The sequence below is a fragment of the Henckelia pumila genome, chromosome 3 (assembly GCF_033568475.1).
Source record: "Henckelia pumila isolate YLH828 chromosome 3, ASM3356847v2, whole genome shotgun sequence".
NCBI lineage: Eukaryota > Viridiplantae > Streptophyta > Magnoliopsida > Lamiales > Gesneriaceae > Henckelia > Henckelia pumila.
Genome location: NC_133122.1, coordinates 116454594 through 116482441, shown reverse-complemented (window position 1 = coordinate 116482441; position 27848 = coordinate 116454594). Strand labels below are relative to the sequence as shown.

The 27848-nt window shown below is 37.3% G+C and overlaps 1 protein-coding gene across 1 annotated transcript; it reads right to left on the bottom strand.

The window, feature by feature from the left end:
- Positions 1-21938: 21938 nt before the first annotated feature.
- On the bottom strand, positions 21939-22638 carry LOC140889350 (uncharacterized mitochondrial protein AtMg00820-like). Its single transcript, XM_073297067.1, has 2 exons — positions 22274-22638; positions 21939-21957 (listed from the first exon to the last, which is right to left on the bottom strand). Exons 1-2 carry the CDS (start codon positions 22636-22638, stop codon positions 21939-21941), a joined length of 384 nt encoding a protein of 127 aa, XP_073153168.1.
- Positions 22639-27848: the final 5210 nt, after the last annotated feature.

Genomic DNA, 27848 nt, shown 5'->3' with positions numbered 1-27848 from the left:
TGGGTAGTTGGCTCTAGTGCAAGTGGGAGATTGTTAGAGTAGGTGCCCGTCAAGCTAAGTGTTGGCCGATGGTCCTTGAGATAACTCTTGTATAATAATATTTATTTTAATAATATTTGAATTATTTAATTTGGCACATCTTTATCTGAATACCCATGCTAGCTGTTTAGATAAAGCCCTTGAATATACAAATAGTAGAAAGAATATGAGATGGTCATGGGATGAGTATCATGAAACTCATATTTGGAGTACTGTATATTCTAAACCGTTCCTAGTCGATTCAACCGCCACAAAGAAGGATAAAGGCCGCTCGAGCTTGAGACTAGTATTTGCGATATGAGTACCATGTTTCATTGGTAGGGGACATGGTGATGTTCGATCAAGCATGCAAATAGGTGCTCCTTGTAGAGTGCATTGAACAACCCTCCCTAAAGGAGTTTCCAAGTGGTTATCACTTATCGAGTGGAGAAGTCCTAGTTTATGGTTGTACACCATGAGTCCTTATGACCCGGACAACATGGAGACTCTATATGCTAGTGCTTCACTTTGACTTGTTTACCGACTCAACTGAGGTCATCAGGTGGCAATGTTGGGTGTTGTGACGAAACATATAGAATTCGATGCATTGTAGTCGGGGATTCACCGCTTACCTACGGGTATTGATATCCTATGTGTTCTCATGCATATGTAGCTTGAAATCTTTGATCAGAGTAGGTGGTAATTAAGAAAGGGTTTCTTGAATTACACATTCGATGCAACTATAGCATTACACATAGTTATCGATTCATTGACAACTCTCTATATACCAATGGTTGTCGAATCGATAGGGATATATGAGTTGAAGGGACCTTAATGTACGCTAACCATAATTGATTGGTTCTTGCAGGCACTATCATTTGATACCTAGGGGGTCATGTAAGCGATACTGCTAGACGTTTAACATGACTGGTTGGGTACTATTAGACTTGAGTTTTCTGACGTTCTTATTATCAAGAAGTTGATTAATAAGAATGGAGCTATATAGGTTATGCTTAAATAAGGGACTTGTTGATCCCGAATCACATGGAGATGTGAACCCACTGCTAGTTGTATCAATAAAAAATTTAGGGTCACACAAGTACTAGTTTTATTGATCCCGTTGAGATTAAAATTAGTTCAATGTGTTGAACAACTTATATAGGAGTTTATAAGTAAAATAAATTAGAAGTATGACTTCTAATGAAGAATAAAAGGGAAAGTAACTTTTAATTTGTGACTGTGTTCCAAGATTAAAAGTTGACTTGAATAAATAATTAGTTTTTGAAAATGGTAATTTTCAAAAACTATTATTTCAAACTTAATTAATTAATTCAAGTGTTGAATTATTTCACTAGTAGACTTTGTGAAGTTTAAATAATTAAATTAATTAAAGTGTTGAATTAATTAAACACTATTGAGTCTAGTAGAGTTCAAAAATAAAATAGTGTTGAATAATTATTTTACTAGTGGGCTTGAATGAGTTCAAGATTGAATTTAATTAATTGATTAAACTTAAATGGGTTTGAGTTTAATAATTAATTAAATATTAAGTTAAAACGCCATGTATATATATATATATGATTGACATATATATATATATATATATTATTATATTTGTGAGGAAATATGAAGGGTTAAAATATTGGACACAATTTTCCATGCATGTCTTTCATTTTCCATGCATGATTTAATTGTATCAATCATCTTTGACCATGATAATTAGATTATATATATTCCTCCACTAAAATCAAAAAAGTGGCCGTGCACTTCATCTCTAATATTCTCCAAGTTTTTGTCTTTTATTTTGGGAGAAAAGGCAAGAAACATCTCAATAAAAAATTCTCTAAATATTCTAGTTCATATTTAGAGTGAATCTAGATTGTCTAGTCGTGGACCTAATTCGAAGGAGGAGCTATTTCGAAGAAGGTGTATTCTTGAAGGCTTGAATCCATTCGAGCAAGGTGTGTTCTTGGAAGCTTGTAGATTGTGTCTACCATTTCAAAAGCTAAGTTGTTCATAACTTGGTTTGGAGCCATAAATCAATTTTTGAGATTGATAGTAAAATATTCTGAAACACCATATGGATGTTTGATGATTTTGAATGCTACACAAGTTCTCGGTGTTTACTATAAAATTTTGAAATTCCGTTGCATTTTTGGGCATGAGTTAATCGATCCCCAACACTAAAAACTGGTGGATCACGACAAAGAGAGCCATTGTGAATCGAGGTACGGCAATTACCTGGAATCTGTTCAAAACGGGGTTTTATAAGAGGTTTTTCCCAGTTTCGTACAAAAAAGATAAGGGAGCCGAGTTTGCGAATATGCGTCAGAGGAATTTGAATATCGAGGAATATGTTACTAAATTTGATAGCTTGTAGAGGTTCGCACCGCACATTGCTGAGAACGATGAAGCCAAAGCCGATCGGTTCATAAACGGCCTGAATCCCGATATCTTTGTTTTGGTAAACACAGGTAGGCCTAATTACTTTGCAGATGCTATGAATCAGGCTAAGGGAGCTGAAGCAGGTCTGATGAGACAGCGAGGAAATCAGTTTGTACCTCAGCAGCAGCAGAGTCTTTTTCAGGCTCAACCGTCTCAGTATCAGAATCAACCACAGAGAACTCAGGGTGGTAGCTGTGGAGGTAGTAGGAAGGATTACTTCCGTATGAAGGGGAAACAGTTTAAGAAAGCTGAAAGCAGTTCATCAAGTTCCAGTGGTTTGAAGCAGTTTGGCTCTGGATAGAGTTCCGGTTCTTCAGGTTTGTTGTGCAGCAAATTTGGAGGTCGCCATGCTAGTGATCTATGCAGAGGGACTTTTGGTATTTGCCAGATTTGTAATCAGACTGGACACTTTGCCAGCATATGTCCTCAGCGTAATACTGAGAGACCGTAGAGTGATAGTTCTTCTCGACCTACAGCTCAGCCTGAGAAGCATTTATCTGCTGTTCATTCCTTTCAGCCACAACAGCAGGGTCGACATGGAGGTGGTCAGAACCTGAACCAACCTCCTAGAAACCAGGCAAGAGTTTATGCTCTTATTGAGGATCAGGCTCAGGCATCACCTGATGACGCCATAGAAGGTAACTGTTTGATATTTGGTTATCAAGCGCATGTTTTGATAGATACGGGTGCATCTCACTCTTTTATATCTTACAAATTTGTGTTGATGCATGTTTTACCTACTGAACCTTTGCCTGCTGTAGTTTCTGTTACTTCAACTTTGGGTAGAGGAATTGTATCTTTGAAATTTGTTAGAAATTTTGAACTTGGGTTTGAAGGAAATATGTTGAGTTGGATTGTATTGTACTTGGGTTATCTGATTTTGATTGCATCGTTGGAATAGATGTTTTGACCAAGTACATGGCTACAGTTGACTGTTTTCAGAAGGTAGTCAGATTGAGACCCGATACGGCAGACGAGTAGAAATTCTTTGGTAAGGGTTCTCGATCCATAATTTCTTTGATATTTGTTTTGTTATGACTCGATTGTTACAGAAAGGAACAGGGGGATTTTTAATCTACGCAGTGGATGTTTTGAAGTCTAGCCTCGAGTGGATTGACATACCAGTGGTTAGAGAGTTCCCTGATGTATTTCCAGATGAGATTCCTGGATTACCGCCTATTCGTGAGATCTAATTCAGTATTGAATTGATGTTAGGAACTCAGCCGATTTCCAAAGATCCATATCGAATGGCTCCGGTCGAATTGAAGGAATTAAAAGAACAGCTTGAAGATTTGATTGCCAAGGGATATATTCGACCTAGTGTGTCGCCTTGGGGTGCTCCTGTTCTCTTTGTTTGGAAGAAATATGGATCTATGCAACTTTGCATCGACTATTGTCAACTGAATCAAGCGACGGTAAAGAACAGGTATCCATTGCCTCAAATAGATGACCTTTTTGATCAACTGCAGGGTTCTTGTGTTTATTCGAAGATAGATCTGAGGTTTGGATATCATCAGTTGAGGGTTTGAGAGGATGATGTGCCTAAGACTGCTTTCAGAACGAGTTATAACCATTTTGAGTTTATAGTCATGCCGTTCGGTTTGACTAATGCCCCAACAGTTTTTATGGGTTTGATGAACCGTAACTTTCAGCGTTATTTGGATGATTTTGTTATTATATCATCGATGATATCCTTATCTATTTGAAGAGTCGTACTGACCATGCAGAGCACTTGAGAATCGTCTTGCAGATTTTGCGGACCAAACAGTTGTATGCCAAGTTGTATAAGTGCGAGTTCTGGTTGGACCGAGTCTTCTTTCTTGGTCACATTATTTTTGGAAATGTTATTTCCGTCGATCCCAGTAAGATTGAAGTGGTTATGAATTGGCCTAGATCGACATCGGTGCCGAAAATCCGTAGTTTCATGGGTTTAGCGGGTTATTATCGCAGATTCATAGAGGGATTCTCATCTATCGCAAAACCGATTACCAAGCTGACTCAGAAGAATGCACCTTTTGTTTGGACTGAAGAGTGCGAGGCCAGTTTTATTTATCTGAAGAAAAGATTGACCAGTGCTCTGATTCTATCTATTCCGTCAAGTACTGGTGGTTTTTCTGTTTATTGCAAGGCTTCTCACCGAGTTTTGGGATCTGTTCTTATGTATATAAAGCATGTGATAGCTTATGCATCAAGGCAGTTGAATCCGCACGAGACTTGATATCCAATTCAAGATCATGAACTTGCAGCGATTGTCTTTGCTTTGAAGATCTGGCGACATTACCTTTATGGTGAGACTTTTGAAATCTTTTCAGATCATAAAAGCTTGAAATATTTGTTTTCACAGTTCGAACTGAATATGAGACAGAGGAGATGGTTAGACTTGTTGAAGGACTTCGATTGTGAACTCAAGTATTATCCGGGGAAGTCGAATGCAGCTGCAGATGCATTGAGACGAAAGCTTTGTTCTTTATCTCTTTCTACTATTAGTGTTTCTCGATTGATAGAATATTGTTGTACTTCTGGTTTGATTTTTTTAGATAGATAGGAGGCCTATCAGAGTTCTCGCTATCCAAGCCAAGCCAGAGTTATTTTTGAGTATCATAGAAGCACAGAAATCTGATCCTGATATTCAGATTTCGATAGAAAAATTCAAGTTTGGAAATCACTCTTAGTTTCAAGTCAAGGATGACGTTTTGTTTGTGAATAACCATATTGTTGTGCCTGATATATCTAATTTGAAACAGCGTATTCTTCTAGAGGCATATTTCAGTCGGTTTAGTGTTCATCTAGGTGGCCGAAAGATGTATAATGATTTGAAGAGTTAGTTTGGAGGAAACAGATGAAGAGTGATGTCACGAGATTTGTGCCCGATTTTTGAACTGTCAGCAGGTGAAAGCAGAGAGAAAAAGATCGGGAGGCCTGTTACACAGTTTACCTATTCTTGAATGGAGATGGGACCATATCTCGATGGATTTCGTCACGAAACTACCGCGTTCAGTCCGAGTTTGTGATGCTATCTGGGTAGTGATTGACCGATTGACAAAGTTTGCCTGATTTATTTCGTACCGAATGAATTATCGACATGATCAGATGGTTGAGTTGTATGTCAGTGAGATTGTGAGATTGCATGGTGTGCCGAAGTCGATCGTTTATGACAAAGATCCTCGATTTACTTCTCACTTCTGGCACAGTCTACAGGAAGCACTTGGTACTCATTTGCACTTGAGCACAACATATCATCCTCAGACCGAAGGGCATTCTGAGCGGACGATTCAGACTCTTGAGGACATGCTACGAGCCTTAGTTCTTGATTTTGGCACAAGTTGGCAGGATTCATTGCCCCTTGTCGAGTTTTCATACAACAACAAATTTCATACGAGTATTGGTATAGCACCATTCGAAGCGTTGTACGAAAATAAGTGCAGATCTCCTTTGTCTTGGGATGAGATTTCTGAGTCACCTGATTTGGGACCAGATATGATTCGTGACATGGCTGAGCAGGTGAAGATTATTCAGTTGAGGATGAAGACGGCTCAGGACAGATATGTTAAATATGCGAATATCAGACATAGACCTAGGTATTTTGATCAGAGAGACCGAGTATTTTTGAAGATTTCTCCTTTCAGAGGAACTGTTAGATTCGGAAGGAGAGGGAAGCTATCTCCGAGGTTTATTGGGCCGTATGAGATTCTGGAGAAGATAGAAAATATTGCCTACAGACTAGCACTTCCTCCTTCTTTATCTGGTATTCATGACGTATTTCACATTTCTATGTTGCGGAAGTACATCCCGATCATTCCCATATTCAAAAGCCTGACGAAGCCGAACATGACGAGACGCTAAGCTACTTCGAGCGACCTATTCAAATTCTCAACCGAAAAGAAAATGAGCTCAGAAACAAGTTTATTCCATTGGTAAAAGTTCAGTGGAGCCAACTCGGAGTCCAGGAAGCGACTTGGGAGACCGAGGCTGATATGAGATAGTGATTTCCAGAGTTATTATGATGATGTAAGTTCTTATTTCGGTTTTTGGTTCTTATTTATATCTTATGTGATTGATTCTTATTCGATTTTGTGGACGAAATCTATTCTTCGAGGGGGAGAATTGTAACCCCCCAAAATTATTATAACTGAGTTTATTTAAGATATTCGGAGATTATAGAATTCAAGGACTGAATTGATATTGATCAGAAACCGTTTTGCAATTTTCAAAAATTTCAGGGACTAAAGTGCTATATTGGAGATTTTACTTAGTCTTTATATTTTATTGCATGACTAGGCTTCCCACTCATCCTTCTTCCTCTTCCAAACCGATTCCCCTCCATTGAAAACAAGAAACGAGATCTTCAAACTTTTGTCCTTCGATTTTTTATTGATCCGTTCGGCATAATTTTAATACGAAGCTAGTTTTGCGATCACAACAACGAGGGATTCGTTCTATCATAAGTATTTCTTCGATCGAATATACTTCAATTTTTGGATGTTGTTAGAATCAAATTCTTTTTGGATATAACGTGCTTGAGCTAGTATTTATCGTTATTTCGAAGACGGATCGGAAAAAGAACAAAGGTTGGATTTATTATGAATTTTCTAGTGATTTTCGAAAATGGGGGCTTGGAGATTTGTTGTTTTTGAAATATATTTTTTTTTTTTGAGATTGGGTTTTATATGAGTTGATCTTGATTGATATGTTGAATTGTGGTTTTTCGGTTGATCAGAATATAGTCGTTATGTCGTCGGTTTGAATTTGGATTATCGGTTGATTTGATTGTTTAAACCGTATTTTGATTGAGTCTGAATGTGGATATTGATCTATATTGCTCCATTTCAGATTGGCTTGAGAGTTCTTGAAGTCGAGGTTGCATAAATTGTTTTGAAAGAGAATTGAAGCCGGTATAGTATCGTTTTACTTACTTGACGATTGATTGAGTTCGAATGAGTTTTGAAATGAGTTTACCCTTTGTTATCCAGATTTGGAGCTTGTGAATCATCGAGAAAGGTAAACGATGAAATCGAATCGAATAGGGTTGAATACTCGAGATCTGATTGATTCTCGAGTCCCTAATTCACATATTATATGTCTAATTGTTTTGATTGAGAATGTGATCATATTTGTTCATATGGCATTCACATTTCTAAATCTCGAGTCGGTTACAAACTACGAGTAGTTGGGATAATCGCATCAAGATCGGATACGAATCTTGATGTCGAAATCGGATATGAATCTCGTTAGTAGAAAAAACTCATGAATCATCCATTGCATATACATTATATCATGATTTGATATATGATCTTTGTTATTTTCTTATGTCTCTTTTACTGGGATTTATTCTCATCGGTTTATCCGGTTGTTGTCTTGTTTTGTATGTGTGCTTGGCAGCAGGTAGGGAAGGATCGAGTCAGAGATCGCATGGATAGTTGGGATGAGAAGATAGAGTGAGGACTTGGTGTTTAAAAGTCGATTATGTAATCGAACTTATTATGTATTCGAACTTGTTATGATTTTGTTTTTTAAAAATTAGAACTAATACATGTTATACCTTTTGGGAGCTTTTGATCAACTCTAGAACTTCATGTATTGTATTATACTAGTTGAATATTCTAATGTATGTGGTAATTGAGTATATGAGTTGATTTTAGAATTGCATGAACTTGCTGCCTGCGTTTTTATTTTTCTGAACTTTTGCAGGGCACGGACCCCGTGCCACATCCATGCCAGGGTCCGTGTACCTTCGTATTTAAAAATGCATGGAAATTGTTCATGCACGGTCCCCGGACATGCCTCCGTGCCTGGGTCCGTGTGATCATGGCTCGAGGCAGTAACTTGAAGTTTTTGTAAATTTGGGCACGGACCCGGGCACGGAGGGTTCACAGGGTCCGTGCAGAAAACAGAGAATTGAACTTTTATTGTATTTTTTATGCACGGACCTTGACCCGGAGACAGCACGAGGTCCGGGCATGTTCTTTAAAAAAAATTATTTACCTTTTTGGTCTGGACTTTCTATCGATGGTTGTATGTTTTATTTTAATTAGATGATTAGAATCAAGGTCCTCACACTTTCATTCTTTGGAAAGCCCCTCCGGAGCTCATCCCAGAGTTCCAATCTCGTAAATTCCATCCTGTGAGCCATAATTTGGAAAGGCCCATAAGGAGCTCATCCCAGAGTTCCAATCTTGTATTGCCCCAACAAGAACACATACAACATCAAAATCTTATTCATGCATCATCATAACATTCATCATCGTACTTTCTTATCATAAATTTCATGGTCATAAACTTCTTCATAGACTTCATCATTCTTATCATAAAACATTCCTATCATAAAACTTTTTATCATTCATGAAGCATACTTAAAAAAAACTTAAAATCATCATGAACCTTGAACATAACTTTAAAATTTTCCTGTCATCATGAACTTTGACAATAACTTGAAAATTAAGGCTAACATGTCATGCTCTTAAAAATATTTTCATGCTCGAAAATCATGCGCTTTAATTAAATAAAATGAGAACATCATATTTACATTCATAAAATTGCATGCTTTCATAACGAACATAATTTTTGTGAAAACATACTAGAATATAATGCATTACATAACTTTACCGCTCCCCGTAAATCGTTTTTTCCGTTCTTGACATTAAAACTCGAAATGTTTTGCATAGGACATCTTAAAAATATTTAAAACACCTTAAAATATCATAAACATGAATTTAGGACTTAAAAACATGCATGAAAAATTTATGGGACAAAAGGTTGCTCGCTCGAGCGGTTCCCAATGCAGGAGCGGCCATTTTCACGCGCAGAGCGTGGATTAATCTGTCTGAAATGTTAGTTTGCGTCCCGAATTAGGAAAAATGGTAAACACAAAAGTTGTAGCTCTATGTCGTGGTTTTTATTTTCCATTGACCTCACTCAATTTGTACATTGAAATAAAAGGTTATGCTCGTTCTACCAAACTATATTGGTGCAGAAACTTACAATACACACGACGCACTTTATTATGATTTTGGTTATTCTTCCAATGGGATTTGGAAAAACTCAAAACATGAAAGTTGTAGATATATGAATTAGATTTCTATTATAATTGACCTCATATCAATTGGATTATTACATCAGTCTTGATCCTCAAAATCGTAACTGATGTCGCTAACCTGGTGTAACCCAACACATGTAAAATCTTTAAAGCTTTGGATAAAAAACACCACAACCTCTAAAGTATCGAAATAAAAACACGTACATCATATTCACACAAAAAATCTGAGATTTAAACATCTTTGAATCATTTTCTCATCAAAAAATTTCTCATAAACATCAAGAACAATAACAATTCACATATCTACATCACTCTCATCAAAACTCATAGAATCAATGCAATATATATATCATACACATCAATATACATATTTTTCATATCAAAATATGTATATTTTCGATTTGTGGTTTTAAAAGCATTTTAAACTTGCCTGATCGTCGTGGGTTGGATACAACCGGAACATTGGTAGGGATCCTAGCCTTGCACGAAGGAGTTCGGAGCATCTTTCTTATTCTTTGGTGTAGGGTTGAAAGAGAGAAAAGGGAGAGGAAGATGGGAGGCGGCGGCTAGGGGGAGAGAAGAAGAAATTTTGGATGAAAAATAGTTACACCCTCAATTAATTTGTATATAATGGGCTTAGTAATCGGCCGATTAGTAGCAAGTACTGACTATTAAAATATTTCTCTACTAATAATAAAAATTACACTGCACCAACGTGAAACTGAAACATAAAATATTTTCTTAATCTCGTTCGAAGGCTAGTCTCGTTCCTCAGTCCAGAATTAATCCCAACCTGAAACACCAAAACTAACTTGCAACCAACAAACATCAGGAATTTTACATAATATTAAAATATTCAACACAATATTTAAACATATATTTTAATACATAAAATCTCAACTTTGAAAAATAAAATCTCACGCATAATAAATAGCATGAGAAAACTTTTAAACACAATATTTTAAATCATTAAAACATCACATAAAGGCATTTAATTAAAAATAGCATTTAAATCATAAATAAATAAAAACATTTAAATTTCATTTAAAATCTTATTAATACTCGTGACTGAATTTATGGATTTTTCGATTGTTATAATATACCCTCCTTAGAAAAACGTTTCCTCGAAATTTGACTGATCAAACTCTAATAACGGAGTCTCTCTAAAAATCTAATCTACTAAATCCATGTGTACACATCTAGTTCCAAAATTTCAGTATCCCAAAAGTCATGCTTCAGTTGCGCACGCTGATAAAACAAAATATTTTATTCTTCTCATGTGTCTTCTTATCTCAATCAATCCTACATTTATAAAGCTTCTTTTCTAAACACCTCGTATTGAGAATTATTACAACTTACTAATTTCCCATTGTAAACCAAATTTGACATTTTTATTCAATTCTTAGTACTATAATGAAATTACAACCACATGGTTACATCAACATATAGATAAAACTCAAAGGTTAAATCTAATGTTCATCACCCCAAACACAACAATCGCATTATACCACAACTTGACTGATGACATATGCTTATACACTCTACTTATCTATCCTCAACCATTCGTGAGCCGAAATTTTGTTCCCAAATTTGTCATTTAAACATATAACTTAAAATACCAACTTCTATAATAAACGTAACTTAGAAAAACTTAACCATGCAACTCAAAATAACATCACATATAAACTATGTTCCTTGTCATAACTAAATCCACAATCATTCTTCCTAGAGTTCAGAGCAATAAAACCAGAAATAATCTTTATCAACGTACAAATCATATACAACCAAGGCATTCAAGATGACAATTATGTTGGGATATAGGATCTCTCCTGCCCAAGACGCAACGAAAGTTTAAAAATTTTATTTTGACATTGAAAAATATTGAACACTCGTATGGTTATTAAATTATTCGTAAGGAGTTTATCAAATTATACCTTTGGTGAACAAATTCACTGGACTCCAACTATTTCGCAAAATCGAAAATAGCTCTTGTTGTATATCCCTACGAACAATCAACTGGATTTTTCCTCCTTTCTTCAAATCAGATCCACGATTGGATTTCCTGTTCCTCTTCTAAAACGCTCTTAAGAAGAAGAAGAAATTTTTCGTTGAGAAAGAAACAACGAAGAAGACTGGCCGAGAGGAAAACATTGAGCTGAGAAGAAAATTTTCTTTTCCATTATTTCTTCTGATAGCTTCAGCTATCTTTTATTGCCTCAATCAAATCTCAATTGATTGAGGCAAATTAAATGGGCGTCGATTGACAACTCATTTAATTAATTTTTTTTAAATTATAATAATATAATATATATATATATATATATTATTGTAAACATAAGGTCCCACAATCGTAAATATATATTATATATATTCATATATATATACGATATATATATATGCATTTATTTATATTGTGTGAGTCATTAAATCTAAGTTCAACTAGGAAAAATTAATAAACCTTTTAATTAATTTTGCTCTCAAAATTTCTATAAGCTCTTATAAACCATTTATAAGCTTATCTATCGATTCAGTCAAATTTGTTTATCATAAATTCAACTCTTTGAATTCATTATCTCAACGGGAACAGGGAAACCAGTACTTGTGTGACCCTCAATGGTTCAGGGATACAACTAAACGTGGGTTGACAAATCTTTGTGATTCAGAACATTTTCCTTTATGTGGGCTTACCCTTATTAGACCCATTTTATGTATCAACCCCTTGATCATGAAATTTCAAAACTCATTTCTGATTTAACCCATCGAGTCATGGTAAGAGCGTCAAGTAGCACCACCCCAAGATTCCCTGGGTATCACTGATAGTGCCTGCAAGAACCAGTCGATTATGATTAACGTACAGTACAATCCCTTTATCTCATATATCCCGATCGAATCAGAAACCATTGGTATATCGAGAGTTGCCTATGATTTGATAAATATATTATATCATCTTGGATAACGCATAGTGATATTGTATATGCAACTAGAGTAACCATTTCCCTAAAACATATATCATGCTCTCGCCAGAGACTGAATACACTATCATTCCTCAAATCATATAGGATATCTACATTTCATAAATGTGTGGTTAATCTCCGACTACAACCACTGACTCCCATGTATGTCATAGCTACACTCAACCATGCCACTGTAATGCTCTCCTGGAGCCAGTAAACTGATCAATGTGTAGTATTAGTACACAGAGCCTAGTGTTGTTCCGGGTCATAAGGACTAATGGTGTACAACCATAATCAGTACTTCATCCACTAAAAAAGCTGATAACCACTTGGAAAGTCCTACGAGGGTTGTTCAATGAACACATCCTTTGTGTCACTACCTGTATTCTTCGGACATCCAATGTCCATTACCAATGAAACATGGTACTCCACATCACAGATGATAGTCTCAATCTCAAGCGACTCTTATCCTTCTTTTGGGCGGCTTAATAGACTATGAACTATGTTTAGAATATACAGTGGAATAAATATGTGTTTCATGACTATCATCCAATTATATCTCATCTTTCGTGCACTATAGAATATTCAAGGTCTTTATCAATGCAGCTTGCATGGGTATAGAGATAAAGATTTTTATATACAAAAGATAAATTGTATTAAATAAAGATTGTTTGTACATAGAGTCAATAATGTCCTGCCAACAGTTGGCCTTATGCGAATCTGATTCGCTATTCCAGACTGCAATTCAAAATCACAGACCGGAAAATATCGGGCAGAGGGGGAGGGGTCGGCCGAACAGAGAGAGAGAGCTAGGGTTCGAAATTTTCTCTGTCTCAAAAATTATGACCTATTGTGTGTAATTTCTGTACTGAAATAACTTATTTATAATGCAGGCCACTAACACCTTAGGGCCCATTAGTCATAAGCTGGGGCCCGACAAGCAAAGCCCGCTCGTTCAGAAATTAATATAAAATTCATCGTGACTCCGATTGATGAACTGATTTCACCAATGTGCACAGAAACCATTTCTGCACATTTTAAAGTCAAAATAAATTTTCCTGAATCCGAATTCAGTGGTTTCCAAAAATGTCCATCCCTATGTCATTTTAGTACTCCCTTACTCTTATTGGAACAACACTTTCCGACTTGCCCAACGAATCATGGTAAAGCGCCTAGCAACATCGCACCATGATTCCCTAGGTATCACTGATAGTGCCTACAAGAACCAGTAGATTTTGGTTAGCGTACAGTACGGTTCATCCATATATCCCGATCGAATCAACAACCATTGGTATTCGAGAGTCGCTCAAGATTCGATAACTATGCAATACATCTTGAAGATCAAACTAAGAAACCATTTCTTAAATCACATCAATTACTCTGGCCAGAGATTTTTCACACTAATATCTCCTCAGATCGCATAGGATATCCACACTCGCAAGTATGTGGTGAATCCTTGACAACAATGCATTGACTCCTATATGTGTCGTAACTGTACCCAATCTCGACACCTGATGACCCCCTCAGAGTCGGTAAACGAGTCAAAGCACAGTACTAGCATATAGAGTCTCCATGATGTTTCAAGTCGTAAGGACTAATGGTGTACAACCAAAACGTCCGGATAGGGTAGTTCGACTATTCATCCTATGAATATCCATTTGCATGCTTCGAACATCTCCATGTACCCTACCAATGAAACGTGGTACTCCGCATCGCAAATGCTAGTCTCAAACTCGAGCGATCCTTATCCTTATTATCGGACGGCTCAATCGACTAGGAACGGTTTTAGAAATACAGTGACTATAAGATGTATTTCATGATAGACATCTCCATGTTCTACCACATCTTACATACACTATAGTATATTCAAGGTCTTTATCAAAACAACAATAGTATATCACAATATAACAATATGAAGTAATATAAAGTCATTGCCATAAAAGTGTAAATAATATTAAACAAAAGATTGTTTATACAAAGAGTCATCAAAGCCCATAGCCACACAGTTGGCTCACTGGGCACCCACTCTTACAATCTCCCACTTGCCCTATAGCCAACTAGTCATACTACGTAGACCCATTGCTTCGCGATGTTTGTCAAACAATGGTCCTGGCAAAGGCTTAGTAAGCGGATCAGCGATATTGTCTGCAGAGGCCACTCGTTCGACAGTGATGTCTCCTCTTTCCACAATCTCCCGGATGATGTGGTATTTCCTCAGTACGTGTTTGGATCTTTGATGAGACCTTGGTTCCTTTGCTTGAGCAACGGCACCCGTGTTGTCGCAGTACACCGGGACTGGACCAACAAATTCAGGAATGACGCCCAACTCTTGGACGAAATTCCTCATCCAAACGGCCTCTTTAGCAGCAGCTGATGCTGCAATGTATTCAGCCTCAGTGGTGGAATCCGCTGTGGTGTCCTGCTTGGAACTCTTCCAAGAGACAGCACCGCCATTGAGCATGAACACAAATCCAGAGGTAGACTTCGAGTCATCCACATCACTTTGGAAGCTAGAGTCGGTATAGCCTTCCAGTTTGAGTTCTCGTCCTCCATAAACCATGAACATATTCTTAGTCCTTCGCAAGTACTTAAGAATGTCCTTCACGGCTTTCCAATGCATTTGACCAGGATTAGACTGATATCTGCTCGTGACACTCAGAGCAAATGCTACATCCGGTCTGGTAGATATCATCCCATACATGATACTACCTATAGCTGACGCATATGGTACATGTGTCATATTCTCTATCTCTGCATCAGTCTTGGGACACATAGACTTGGATAGAGAAACTCCATGACACATGGGTAGATGTCCTCTCTTGGACCCATCCATTGAAAACCGTTTCAATATGGTATCGATGTAGGTTGATTGAGTGAGTCCTATCATTCTCTTAGATCTATCTCTATAGATCTGAATCCCTAGAATGTAGGATCTCACCCAAATCCTTCATCGAAAAATCTACCTGATAACCATATCTTCGTTGACTGCAACATCCCTACATCATTCCCAATGAGTAGGATGTCATCAACATAAAGTACTAAGAATGTCACCGCATCCTTAACTACTTGTACACGCAAGGTTCCTCCGGGTTCTTGATGATACCAAAATCTTTAATTGTTTCATCAAATTTCTGGTTCCAACTTCTTGATGCTTGTTTTAGACCATAAATTGATCTCTGAAGCTTGCATACCTTATGCTCGCTTCCCATGGATGGTTCACTGCTTCATATAGATTTCTTCCTTAATGTCTCCATTAAGAAAAGCAGTCTTCACATCCATTTGCCATATCATAGTCATACCATGCAGCTATGGCAATAAGGATTCTTATGGACTTGAACATGGCAACTGGTGAAAAGGTTTCATCATAGTCAACTCCTTGCCTTTGAGTATAACCTTTCGCCACCAATCGCGCCTTGTAGGTCAATACCTTACCATCAGGCACAAGCTTTCTTTTGTAGATCCATTTACACCCTATTGGAACAATTCCATCGGGAGGATCTAAAGACCAAACTTGGTTTGTATGCATCGAATCCAATTCTGACTGCATAGCTTCAAGCCATAAATTCGAATCCGCATCAGAAATTGCTTTGGATCACATCCAATGTAGGGTTCATGAAGAAGACCATATCGAATAGGAGGTCTAGAAGTCCTCTCGGATCTTCTAGGTTCAGGCGTGTCCAGCAATGGTTCCTGAGGTGTAGGATCGTTATTTTGTATTTCGTTAGGAGCTTTGCCATTCCATAACTCGTATGGTGTTTTGTCCACTGCTTTAGTGTGGACGTTGTTCAACAACAATACCGCCGTTTCAAGCGCATAGCCCCAAAACGAAGGTGGAAGCTCAGTGAAGCTCATCATGGATCGAACCATGTCCAACAAAGTTCGATTACGACGCTCCGATACACCATTCAGCTGTGGTGTCATAGGAGGAGTCCACTGAGAGAGAATCCCATTCTCTTTTAGATAGTCCAAAAACTCGGTACTTAAGTATTCTCCACCTCGATCCGATCGAAGTGCTTTAATACTTTTACCTAGCTTGTTTTCTACTTCAGCCTTGAATTCTTTGAACTTTTCAAATGCTTCAGACTTATATTTCATTAAATATAAATACCCATACCTTGAATAATCATCAGCATCCTCCTTGAGGAAATATGACCTAGTCTAGCGTGCCAAAGGTTTGCCGGGTTTTGACTATCGATTTTCCTTTTGTTTGTTGTCGCCGGTTTGTCAATACAATTCACTGGAACGTCTTTTAGTTTTAAATTGTATAGATCGTTTTCAAGTTGTCCATTTCCAATTAAACATTCATTCTTGTAAATATTGCAAATCTCATTCACAAAATTACAAGAATAACCATCTCTATCAAGCATAGAAATAGAAATAATGTTTTTAATTAAATCTGGCACAAATAAAACATCTCTCAACAATAATTTAAAACCATTCTGCAAAATCAAACAAACATCTCCAATGGCCGTAGCTTCAACTCTGGAACCATTCCCGAGCCTCAGCTGGGTCTCACCCATTCTAAGCCTGCGACTTCTTGTCATCACCTGCAAATCATTGCAAATGTGAGATCCACATCCGGTAGTAATGGCAAACATCCTTGGATTTTCCATTGTTTGAAGCGTTCATGCTCCAACACCAAATCAAGGGTCGCTAACTTCTGTATCATTCACCGTGTCCTCAAATCGCCTAGGTGCTTTCTCTAACACATAGAGCATTTTCTCCGAAGTTAAGACAATCTTCAACTTCCGGAACCATTCCGTATAGTTGGCGCCAGTCAGCTTGTTTTGTTCGAGGATCGAGAATAAAGGATTTCGCGAATTCATTGTATGAAATACTGAAAAGGAAAAACAGACATATATCAATGATTGTTTAACAATTTACTAAGACATAAAATAGGCGAATTTAATTTTATGAATCTCACGAACATGGAGTCCAATTGACAAACTTATGGTCCCGAATAATATCAGCCAACCATAATTCTCAAAAGGTAGAGCCCAATTGCTTCCTAAGCAACCCCATGTGTTTACCTCATGTCCAATAAGGGCCCAATAATATGACGCCGTTTAAAGTGACATGTCAAGATGACCCATCAATATTAAGTTGTGATGGACGGTCGCCATGTGGATCCCCCAATAATATGAGCCGATCTGTTCCACCCAACTTACAACATTTGTCGATCCAATGTACAGCTTTCCGACGGACGGGCCCCCCCAATAATATGAGCCGGACCGTATCCGCGGGTAGCATCACATACATTGACCGTTGATGGAAGGTAGGAACATTTAAACAATATTTAAATTTCCTTTATTTATCTTGATATAAATTTTAAATCATATTTAAAATGAGGATTTTATTTATAAAAATATTTGTCTCATCATATTTAATTTATTGCATGCATTGCCGGATTCACGCAATTTATGTCTAAACATGCATACAATCATAATATCAAATATTATATAGGATGATCGATTCCATTTCTAATTGACCCGTGGTTGCCAATCACGGGTCTTAGTCCAATCCTAGGTAATATGCAGTATGCAAATGCAATCCTATTACATATGCTTCCAATTTACATTTCTTCAGTCTTCATTGTCTGCTGGGCCCACCATCTTCAAATCTTGATCTCCCACTAAATCTAATGTATTTACAATAAATAACAATGACAAGTAGGGGATACATTTTTAGGGGGTGGGAACGGGCTATAAACCAAGCCCATGACATTCATATCGGGCCATAAACCAGGCCCATTAATAAAACCAACAACAATAAAAACAAAATGTAAATTCCTAACATACACCTACAAAATTGGTCATGGCAATCGATCATCCTTATCCAATAACATTTAATTCAAAATTAATTTATTGGATAACATGCTGTGGCAATTCAAATTTAAACAAGATAAAATCATATTTTATATATAAAATCTCATTTCACATATAAAATCATATTTTATCTCTATATCAAATAAAATCATATTTTATCTATAAAATCCAATTTTACAAATAAAATCATATTTTACTTAATATATCATAAGATCATATCTTATCATCAATTGTACCAAAATAATTGATTTCAAAATTCAATTTACGGATAAAAATATTAAAATTTTCCAAAAATTCAAATTTATCCAAAATCAATTTTAAAATTTACGGACTCGAACAATTCGATCCGAAATCTCGTGAACCAATCAAAAACAATTTTTGACCGGACCAAAAATAAAATTTTAAATATTAAAATTAATAATTTTTAAATAAAAATATAATTTTTCCCGCGGGCCGCCCGGGACACTCCCGGGCCGGCCCGCCCGGGCCCGACCCTTAGGGCAGCGCCGTGCGCCGTCCTGGGCGGCGCCGAACGCCGCCCCTGGGCGGCGCTGTGCGCCGCCAGTGCCGAGCGCTGCCCTGCGCAGCGCCCAGCGCTGCCCTGGGCAGCGCACAGCGCTGCCCTGGGCGGCGACGGTCGCCGTCCTGGGCGGCGCCGTGCGCCCCCTTTGGGCGGCGCCGTGCGCCGCCCGGGGCAGCAACAATTGCTGCCCCACCGGGCAGCGATCCAATCGCTGCCCGGGTTTTGCCCCGGAAAAAAAAAAAATTTTTTATTTAAAAAATATTTATTTTGTTTTCCAAAAACCGAGATTCAAAAATTTTGTACAATCGATTAATTTAATCGTTTGATCTGAGCAACCTGGCTCTGATACCACTGTTGGAAAACTGGCGGTCAGATCAATTACGATTGATACCCGGTGCAGCGGAAGTTTAAAAATTTTTCATGGAACGATTCCATGTTGTGGGTATCAACCGTTCAACGATTAAATTATTGTGTGTGTAAAATTTAAATAAAAGTTATTAAATTTTACCTTCAATCTCGCAACGAGATTACTGGACACCAACAGATTTTATCTGCTCTTGTTGTCTCTCCCTGGAACCGATGAACTCCTTCAATCAGGTCCACGAACAGAGGTTTAATCCCTCTGATAGATTGCACTAGAAAATCTATCAGAAGTTTTCTGCGAAGAGAATAAACGAATCTGATTCGCTATTCCAGACTGCAATTCAAAATCACAGACCGGAAAATCTCGGGCAGAGGGGGAGGGGTCGGCCGAACAGAGAGAGAGAGAGCTAGGGTTCGAAATTTTCTCTGTCTCAAAAATTATGACCTATTGTGTGTAATTTCTGTACTGAAATAACTTATTTATAATGCAGGCCACTAACACCTTAGGGCCCATTAGTCATAAGCTGGGGCCCGACAAGCAAAGCCCGCTCGTTCAGAAATTAATATAAAATTCATCGTGACTCCGATTGATGAACTGATTTCACCAATGTGCACAGAAACCATTTCTGCACATTTTAAAGTCAAAATAAATTTTCCTGAATCCGAATTCAGTGGTTTCCAAAAATGTCCATCCCTATGTCATTTTAGGAAATCCTACTCCCTTACTCTTATTTAAGAAGTCCAACTCCTTAGTTCATTAAATTTAACTCTTTAAATTTAACTATCTCAACGGGGATTAAAACTCCATTACACTGTGTGACCCTCAATGGTTCAGGGATACAGCTAGCCGTGGGCTCACAACTCCTTGTGACTCGGAACAACACTTTCCGACTTGCCCAACGAATCATGGTAAAGCGCCTAGCAACATCGCCCCATGATTCCCTAGGTATCACTGATAGTGCCTACAAGAACCAGTAGATTTTGGTTAGCGTACAGTACGGTCCCTTCATCCATATATCCCGATCGAATCAACAACCATTGGTATATCGAGAGTCGCTCAAGATTCGATAACTATGCAATACATCTTGAAGATCAAATTAGTGACATCGCATGTGCTACTAAGAAACCATTTCTTAAATCACATCAATTACTCTGGCCAGAGATTTATCACACTAATATCTCCTCAGATCGCATAGGATATCCACACTCGCAAGTATGTGGTGAATCCTTGACAACAATGCATTGACTCCTATATGTGTCGTAACTGTACCCAATCTCGACACCTGATGACCCCCTCAGAGTCGGTAAACGAGTCAAAGCACAGTACTAGCATATAGAGTCTCCATGATGTTTCAAGTCGTAAGGACTAATGGTGTACAACCAAAACCGCGGACTTTATCCACTCGATAAGTGATAACCACTTGGAAAGTCCGGATAGGGTAGTTCGACTATTCATCCTATGAATATCCATTTGCATGCTTCGAACATCTCCATGTACCCTACCAATGAAACGTGGTACTCCGCATCGCAAATGCTAGTCTCAAACTCGAGCGATCCTTATCCTTATTATCGGACGGCTCAATCGACTAGGAACGGTTTTAGAACATACAGTGACTATAAGATGTATTTCATGATAGACATCTCCATGTTCTACCACATCTTACATACACTATAGTATATTCAAGGTCTTTATCAAAACAACAATAGTATATCACAATATAACAATATGAAGTAATATAAAGTCATTGCCATAAAAGTGTAAATAATATTAAACAAAAGATTGTTTATACAAAGAGTCATCAAACTTACATTATGGGCACCTACTCTAACAATCTCCCACTTGCCCTAATGCCAACTACTCATTAGTTTTAAACCCATTTCTTAGCGATTCTTTTCGAACAATGATCCTGGCAGGGGCTTAGTAAGCGGATCAGCAACGTTATCTGCAGAGGCTACCCTCTCAGCAATGATGTCTCCTCTTCCCACAATCTCCCGTATGATGTGGAACTTCCTCAGTATATGTTTGGATATGTGATGAGATCTGGGTTCCTTTGCTTGCGCAACGGCACCAGTGTTGTCGCAGTATACCGGGACTAGATCAACAGCACAAGGAATAACACCCAACTCTTGGATGAAATTTCTCATCCAAATGGCCTCCTTAGCTGCATCCGATGCTGCTATATATTCTGCCTCAGTGGTGGAATCCATCACGGTGTCTTGCTTGGAACTCTTCCAAGAGACGGCGCCACCATTTAGCGTGAATATAAATCCAGAGGTTGAGTTCGAATCATCCACATCCGATTGAAAGCTAGAGTTGGAATAGTCTTCCAATTTTAATTCTCCACCCCCATATACTATGAACATATCCTTAGTTCTTCGCAAGTATTTCAGAATATCTTTCACAGCTTTCCAATGCATTGGACCGGGGTTTGCCTGATATCTACTTGTGACACTTAGAGCAAATGCAACATCAGGCCTTGTTGAAATCATATCATACATGACACTTCCAATGGCTGATGCATACGGTATGCGTGTCATCATCTCTATCTCCTCGTCATTTTTAGGGCACATTGACTTAGATATAGAAACTCCATGACACATGGGTAGATGTCCTCTCTTAGACTCTTCCATAGAGAACCTCCTCATCATGGTATCTATATAGGTGTCTTGGGTCAAACCTAACATCCTTTTTTTATCTATATCTATAGATCTTTATTCCCAATACATAGGATGCTTCACCCATATCTTTCATCAAGAATTTACTCGACAACCAAACTTTAGTTGATTGCAGCATTCCTACATCATTCCCAATGAGTAAAATGTCATCAACATAAAGTACTAGGAATGTTACCGCATCCCTATGAACTTTCTTATACACACATGGTTCTTCAGGATTTTTAACAAAACCAAACTCTTTGATAGTGTCATCAAATCTTAAGTTCCAACTTTTTTATGCCTGTTTGAGACCATAAATAGATCTCTGAAGTTTGCACACCTTATGCTCACTTCCCATGGATGTAACCCCTCTGGTTGAGACATATAAATCTCTTATTTAATGTTGCCATTAAGAAAAGTTGTCTTTACATCCATTTGCCATATTTCATAGTCATACCATGCTGCTATGGCTAGCAGTATCCTAATGGAATTGAACATAGCTACTGGTGAAAAAGTTTCCTCATAGTCAGTTCCTGGCCTTTTAGTATAACATTTTGCCACCAATCGAGCTTTGAAGGTCAATACCTTCTCATCCACCCCAAGTTTCCTTTTGTAAATCCATTTACAACCTATAGGAATGATTCCATCAGGAGGATCTACCAAAGTCCATACTTGGTTGGAATGCATCGATTCAAACTCTGATTGCATAGCTTTAATCCATTGGGATGCATCGACATCAGAAATAACTTCCTTGAAAGTTCTTGGATCACATCCAACTTCAGGTCCAACCTGATCACCTTCAAGAAGCAGACCATATCTCATAGGTGGTCTTGAATTCCTTTCGGATCTTCTAGGTACGTGTATCTCAGGTATTGGCTGCTGGGGTGTGAGATCTTCAGTGGGTTGTGGTTGAACCTCTTCAAGCTCTACTATATTTTATATCCAATAGAAACTCCTTCTCAAGGAAGGTGGCATTCCTAGAAACAAATACCTTTGTTTCTTTAGGATAATAGAAATAGTATCCAATAGAATTCTTTGGATATCCTATGAAGTAGCATAAAATGGATCGACTATTCAATTTATTTTCAACTTCTTGCTTTACATAAGCAGGGAACCCCCAAACCTTCAGGTATGAATATTTAGGAACCTTTCCTTTCCATATCTCATATGGTGTTTTGTTCACTGCTTTAGAATGAACATTGTTCAACAATAGTATTGCCGTTTCAAGTGCATAGCCCCAAAACGAAGAAGGTAATTCAGTGAAACTCATCATTGATCGGATCATATCCAGAAATGTCCTATTTCGATGTTCTGCAACACCATTTAATTGTGATGTTCCAGGAGGAGTTAACGGAGAGAGAATTACATTCTCTTTAAAATAGTCTTGAAACTCGGTACTTAAATATTCTCCACCCCGATCAGATTGAAGAGTTTTAATATTTTTGCCAAGTTGATTTTCAACTTCATTTCTGAATTCTTTGAACCTTTCAAAAGATTCAGATTTGTGTTTCATCAAGAACACATACCCGTACCTTGAATAATCATCGGTAAAGGTAATTAAGTAAGTATGTCCATACTTAGTACCAATACTACGTGGACCACACACATCCGTATGGATCAAATCCAATAGGTCATGTGCATGTTCGACTTTACCATCAAATGGTAACTTGGTCATTTTTCCTTTTAGACAAGATTAACAGGTTTGTAAAAAGCTTATATCGGTCATGTCAAACATGCCCGCTCCCACTAGCCTATTCATCCTTCCTTGGGATATATGTCCAATTCTAGCATGCCATAAGTGTGCGGGGTTGAGACTATCAACCTTTCTTTTGGTTGTTTGAATATTGTTCAATGGTATTTCTTTAATTTTTAAGTTGTATAGATCGTTTTCCAATTTCCCATTTGCAACCAAACATTCATTCTTGTATATTTTACAAAACCCTTTCACAAAAATACAAGTGAATCCATCTCTATGATGCATAAGAATGGAAATGATGTTCTTTACAAATCAGGGACAAATAAAACATCTTTCAAATATAACTTGAAATTATTATTCAACAATAAATAAACATCTCCAATGGCTTTTGCAGCAACTCTTGCTCCATTGCCCAATCTCAAGAAAGTCTCACTTTCTCGGAGCCTCTTGCTTCTTGTCATCACCTGTAAATTATTGCATAGATGAGAACCACATCCGGTATCTAATACCCAAGAAGAAGAATTAATTGAAACATTTACTTAAATGTAGAATATACCTTTTTCAGAACGTTTTTGAGCTAGGTAATCCCTACAGTTTCGCATCCAATGCCCTGGCTGTTTGCAGTGATAGCATACATCGTCTTTCTTGTCGGATTTGGGAGCGTTCAACAGACGCTTCTTGTTGGGTTTGTTTTTTTGGGTTGGGGCAGAACGTTTCTTGCCCTTTCCTTTAGGCCATTTATTCTCACGAGACGAAGAGCCAACTAGGAGAACCGGTTTCTCCTTTTTAATGGTTGATTCAAATGAAGTAGGCATGTTGACCAACTCTTCAAGGGTGGCCTCAATCTTATTCACGTTGAAGTTTATTACAAACCCATCAAATGAATCTGGTAAAGACAATAGCAGGACATCAACTAAAAGCTCATGAGTAAGTACCATGTCTAGGCTTACCAACCGCTCAATGTACCCAATCATGCGAACACCATGCTCATGAACCGAAGTCCCTTCTTGCATACGTGTATTCATGAGTACCTTTACGGTTCTGAACCTTTCAGCTCTTGTTTGTGCACCATACAAATCTTGTAGGTGTAAGTGAATGCTAGCAGCATTCACAGCATCCTGAAATCGCCTTTGTAGTTCATTTTACATTTAAGCCAACATATAGCACTTGGCTTTAAGATCATGGTCCCACCACGTCTCAAGCCTCTTCAGCTCATCAGGGCTGATGTCCTTAGCTGCCTCTTTTGGAGGTGATTTTGTTAGTACATATTTTAACTTCTCCGACACGAGTACGATTTTTAGGTTTCTTAGCCAATCAGAGTAATTTATCCCAATAAGTTTGTTGGTATCGAGGATAACAGATAGTGGATTGCGATGAGCCATATTCGAAATTTTTACTGAAATTAGAAACAAATAAAATGTTACTAATTATTTAGCTAATATATTAAGACATAAATTATGGTCTTTTATTTTATGAATTACCCTCCCACTGTTTTAGCATTTTCACCACTCTTTAATGAAAACGAGAAATCGTATTTCTTCAGTGAGAACATGAAGTCCAACTGGCTAATTTTGATCCCTGAATAATATCAGCCCATCTCAATTCCCAAATGTAGTTTCCAATTACATCAAATGTAACCTTCATGCTATTCACCTCATGATTATATATGAGCCCAATAATATGACGCCTCATATAAATTTCATGTCAACCCAACCCATCAATGTCGAGTTACAGTGGACGGCCCCCTAAGATCCCCCAATAATATGAGCCGAAGTCTTGGGATTTTCACCTAACTCACATCACGTATGTCAGTGGAAGTCACAGCTTTTCGATGTCCAAGTCTCCCCAATAATATGAGCCAGACCTGACCATAGGTAGCGTTCATCATGAAACCACTGTTGATGGAAGGCAGAAATCATTAAAAAATTTAATTTTCCCTTTAATGGTCTTGATATAAATTTTGAATCATATTCAAAATAAGGGATTTTAATTTTGAAATTTATCTCATCTTTTGAGCATTTAAAAATCGTGTCATGTTTGTAGTATGTATGCCGGATTCATGCAATTTTGTTATCGTATAACACACATACTATTTTACCATACATATTGCATATATATAATAAATATTTAGGATGATCGATCACCGAGACCTATGTCGATCCTTGTTTTACCGAGACAAGGATCTAGGTCGTACCCTAGGTAATGCATGTATGCAATGCAATCCTATTACATTGTATCATTTATTTTACACATCTTCGGTCTTCAATTTTTATCATCATCTTCATCACCTTCGCGCTCCCACTAATTCTAATGTCGTACATTAAAATTCTATGGCACATAAAGGGATACATCACTAGGGTGGAGATTGAGCTATAGAACAAGCTCATTATGCAATGATAATTCATTATTATAAAACCGAATGATAAATAAATCCTAGCATTCACCTAGCACATTGGTCATGTCTCTCGATCATCCACGGAATAATAATATCATATATTACATAATCCATAAATTCATGTATCTTATAATTTTATCACTAACCGCCACAATTATTAAACGAATTAATAAATTAAATAAAAATATCTAATTAATTCAATAATAATTGATTTTTTGTAAAACCCTTTTACTATAAATAATTAGAATCACATTTCAATTATTTATTTCATAAGAAAATTTTATAATTTTACCAAAAATTAATTCCAAGGGCAAATTTACCAAATTTTCATAAAATTTTAATTTACCCAAATTAATTTAAAAATTAAAAGAAAAATGCATTGGGCTACGAAACCTTTTCGATCCCACGATCGAGACTTCTTGAAACACTTTCGCACAGCCTATCTCAGTCCGAGGACTACCCGAACATTTCGGACAGCCCGGTACTGTTCACGTGAACAGTACACGAAGAACTGTTCACGCATAAACAGTACACGCGCTGGCTACCCGAACAATTCGGGCAGCCGGTTTCTGTTCACGTGAACAGTACCCGATGTACTGTTCACGCGTGAATAGTACATGTATGGCTGTTCACGAGCTGCCCGAACTTTTCGGGCAGCGATAAACTTTTTTTTTAAAAAATTATGTGTCTGTATTTTCGAAAAATTTTCTTATGCGTTTAGAAATAACAATACTCAACATGAAATAAACCATACGATACAGAGAACCCGGCTCTTATACCACTGTTGGGATACCGGATCTCTCGTGCCCAAGACGCAGCGGAAGTTTAAAAATTTTATTTTGACATTCAAAAATCTTGAACACTCGTATGGTTAATAAATTATTCGTAAGGAGTTTATGAAGTTATACCTTCGGTGAACAAATTCACTGGACTCCAACTATTTCAAAAATTCGAAAATAGCTCTTGTTGTATATCCCTACGGACAATCAACAGGATTTTTCCTCCTTTCTTCAAATCAGGTCCACGGCTGGATTTCATGTTCCTCTTTTAAAACACACATAAGAAGAAGAAGAAATTTTTCGTTAAGAAAGAAACAAAGAAGAAGACTGACCGAGAGGAAAACTTTCAGCTGAGAAGAAAATTTTCTTTTCCATTATTTCTTCTGATAGCTTCTGCTATCTTTTATCGCCTTGAGGCAAATTAAATGGGTTGTCGGCTGACAACTCATTTAATTAATTTTTAAAAAAAATTATAATAATATAATATAATATATATATATATATTATAAACATAAGGTCCCACAATCATAAATATATATTTTATATATATTGTGTGAGTCCTTAAATCCAAGTCTAACTCGAAAAAATTAATTAAACTCTTTTAATTAATTTTGCTCTCAAAATATCTATAAGCTCTTATAAACCATTTATAAGTTTATCTATCGATCCAGTCAAATTTGTTTATCATAAATTCAACTCTTTGAATTTATTATCTCAATGGGAACAGGAAAACCAGTACTTGTGTGACCCTCAATGGTTCAGGGATACAACTAGTTGTGGGTTCACAACTCTTTGTGATTCAGGACAATTTTCTTTATGTGGGCTTACCCTTATTAGCCCCATTTTATGTATCAACCCCTTGATCATAAAATGGCAGAACTCATTTCTGATTTAACCCATCGAGTCATGGTAAGAGAGTCAAGTAGCACCGCCCCAAGATTCCCTAGGTATCACGGATAGTGCCTGCAAGAACCAGTAGATTATGGTTAACGTACAGTACAGTCCCTTCATCTCATATATCGCGATCGAATCGGCAAACATTGGTATATCGAGAGTTGCCTATGATTCGATAACTATATTATATCATCTTGGATAACGCACAGTGATATTGTATTTGTAACTAGAGAAACCATTTCCTAAAACATATATCATGCTCTGGGTA

Coding starts and splice junctions, on each gene's coding strand:
- LOC140889350 (XM_073297067.1), bottom strand. CDS start 22,638: ATGAGATATGGTCTGCTTCTTGAAGGTGATCAGGTTGGACCTGAAGTT.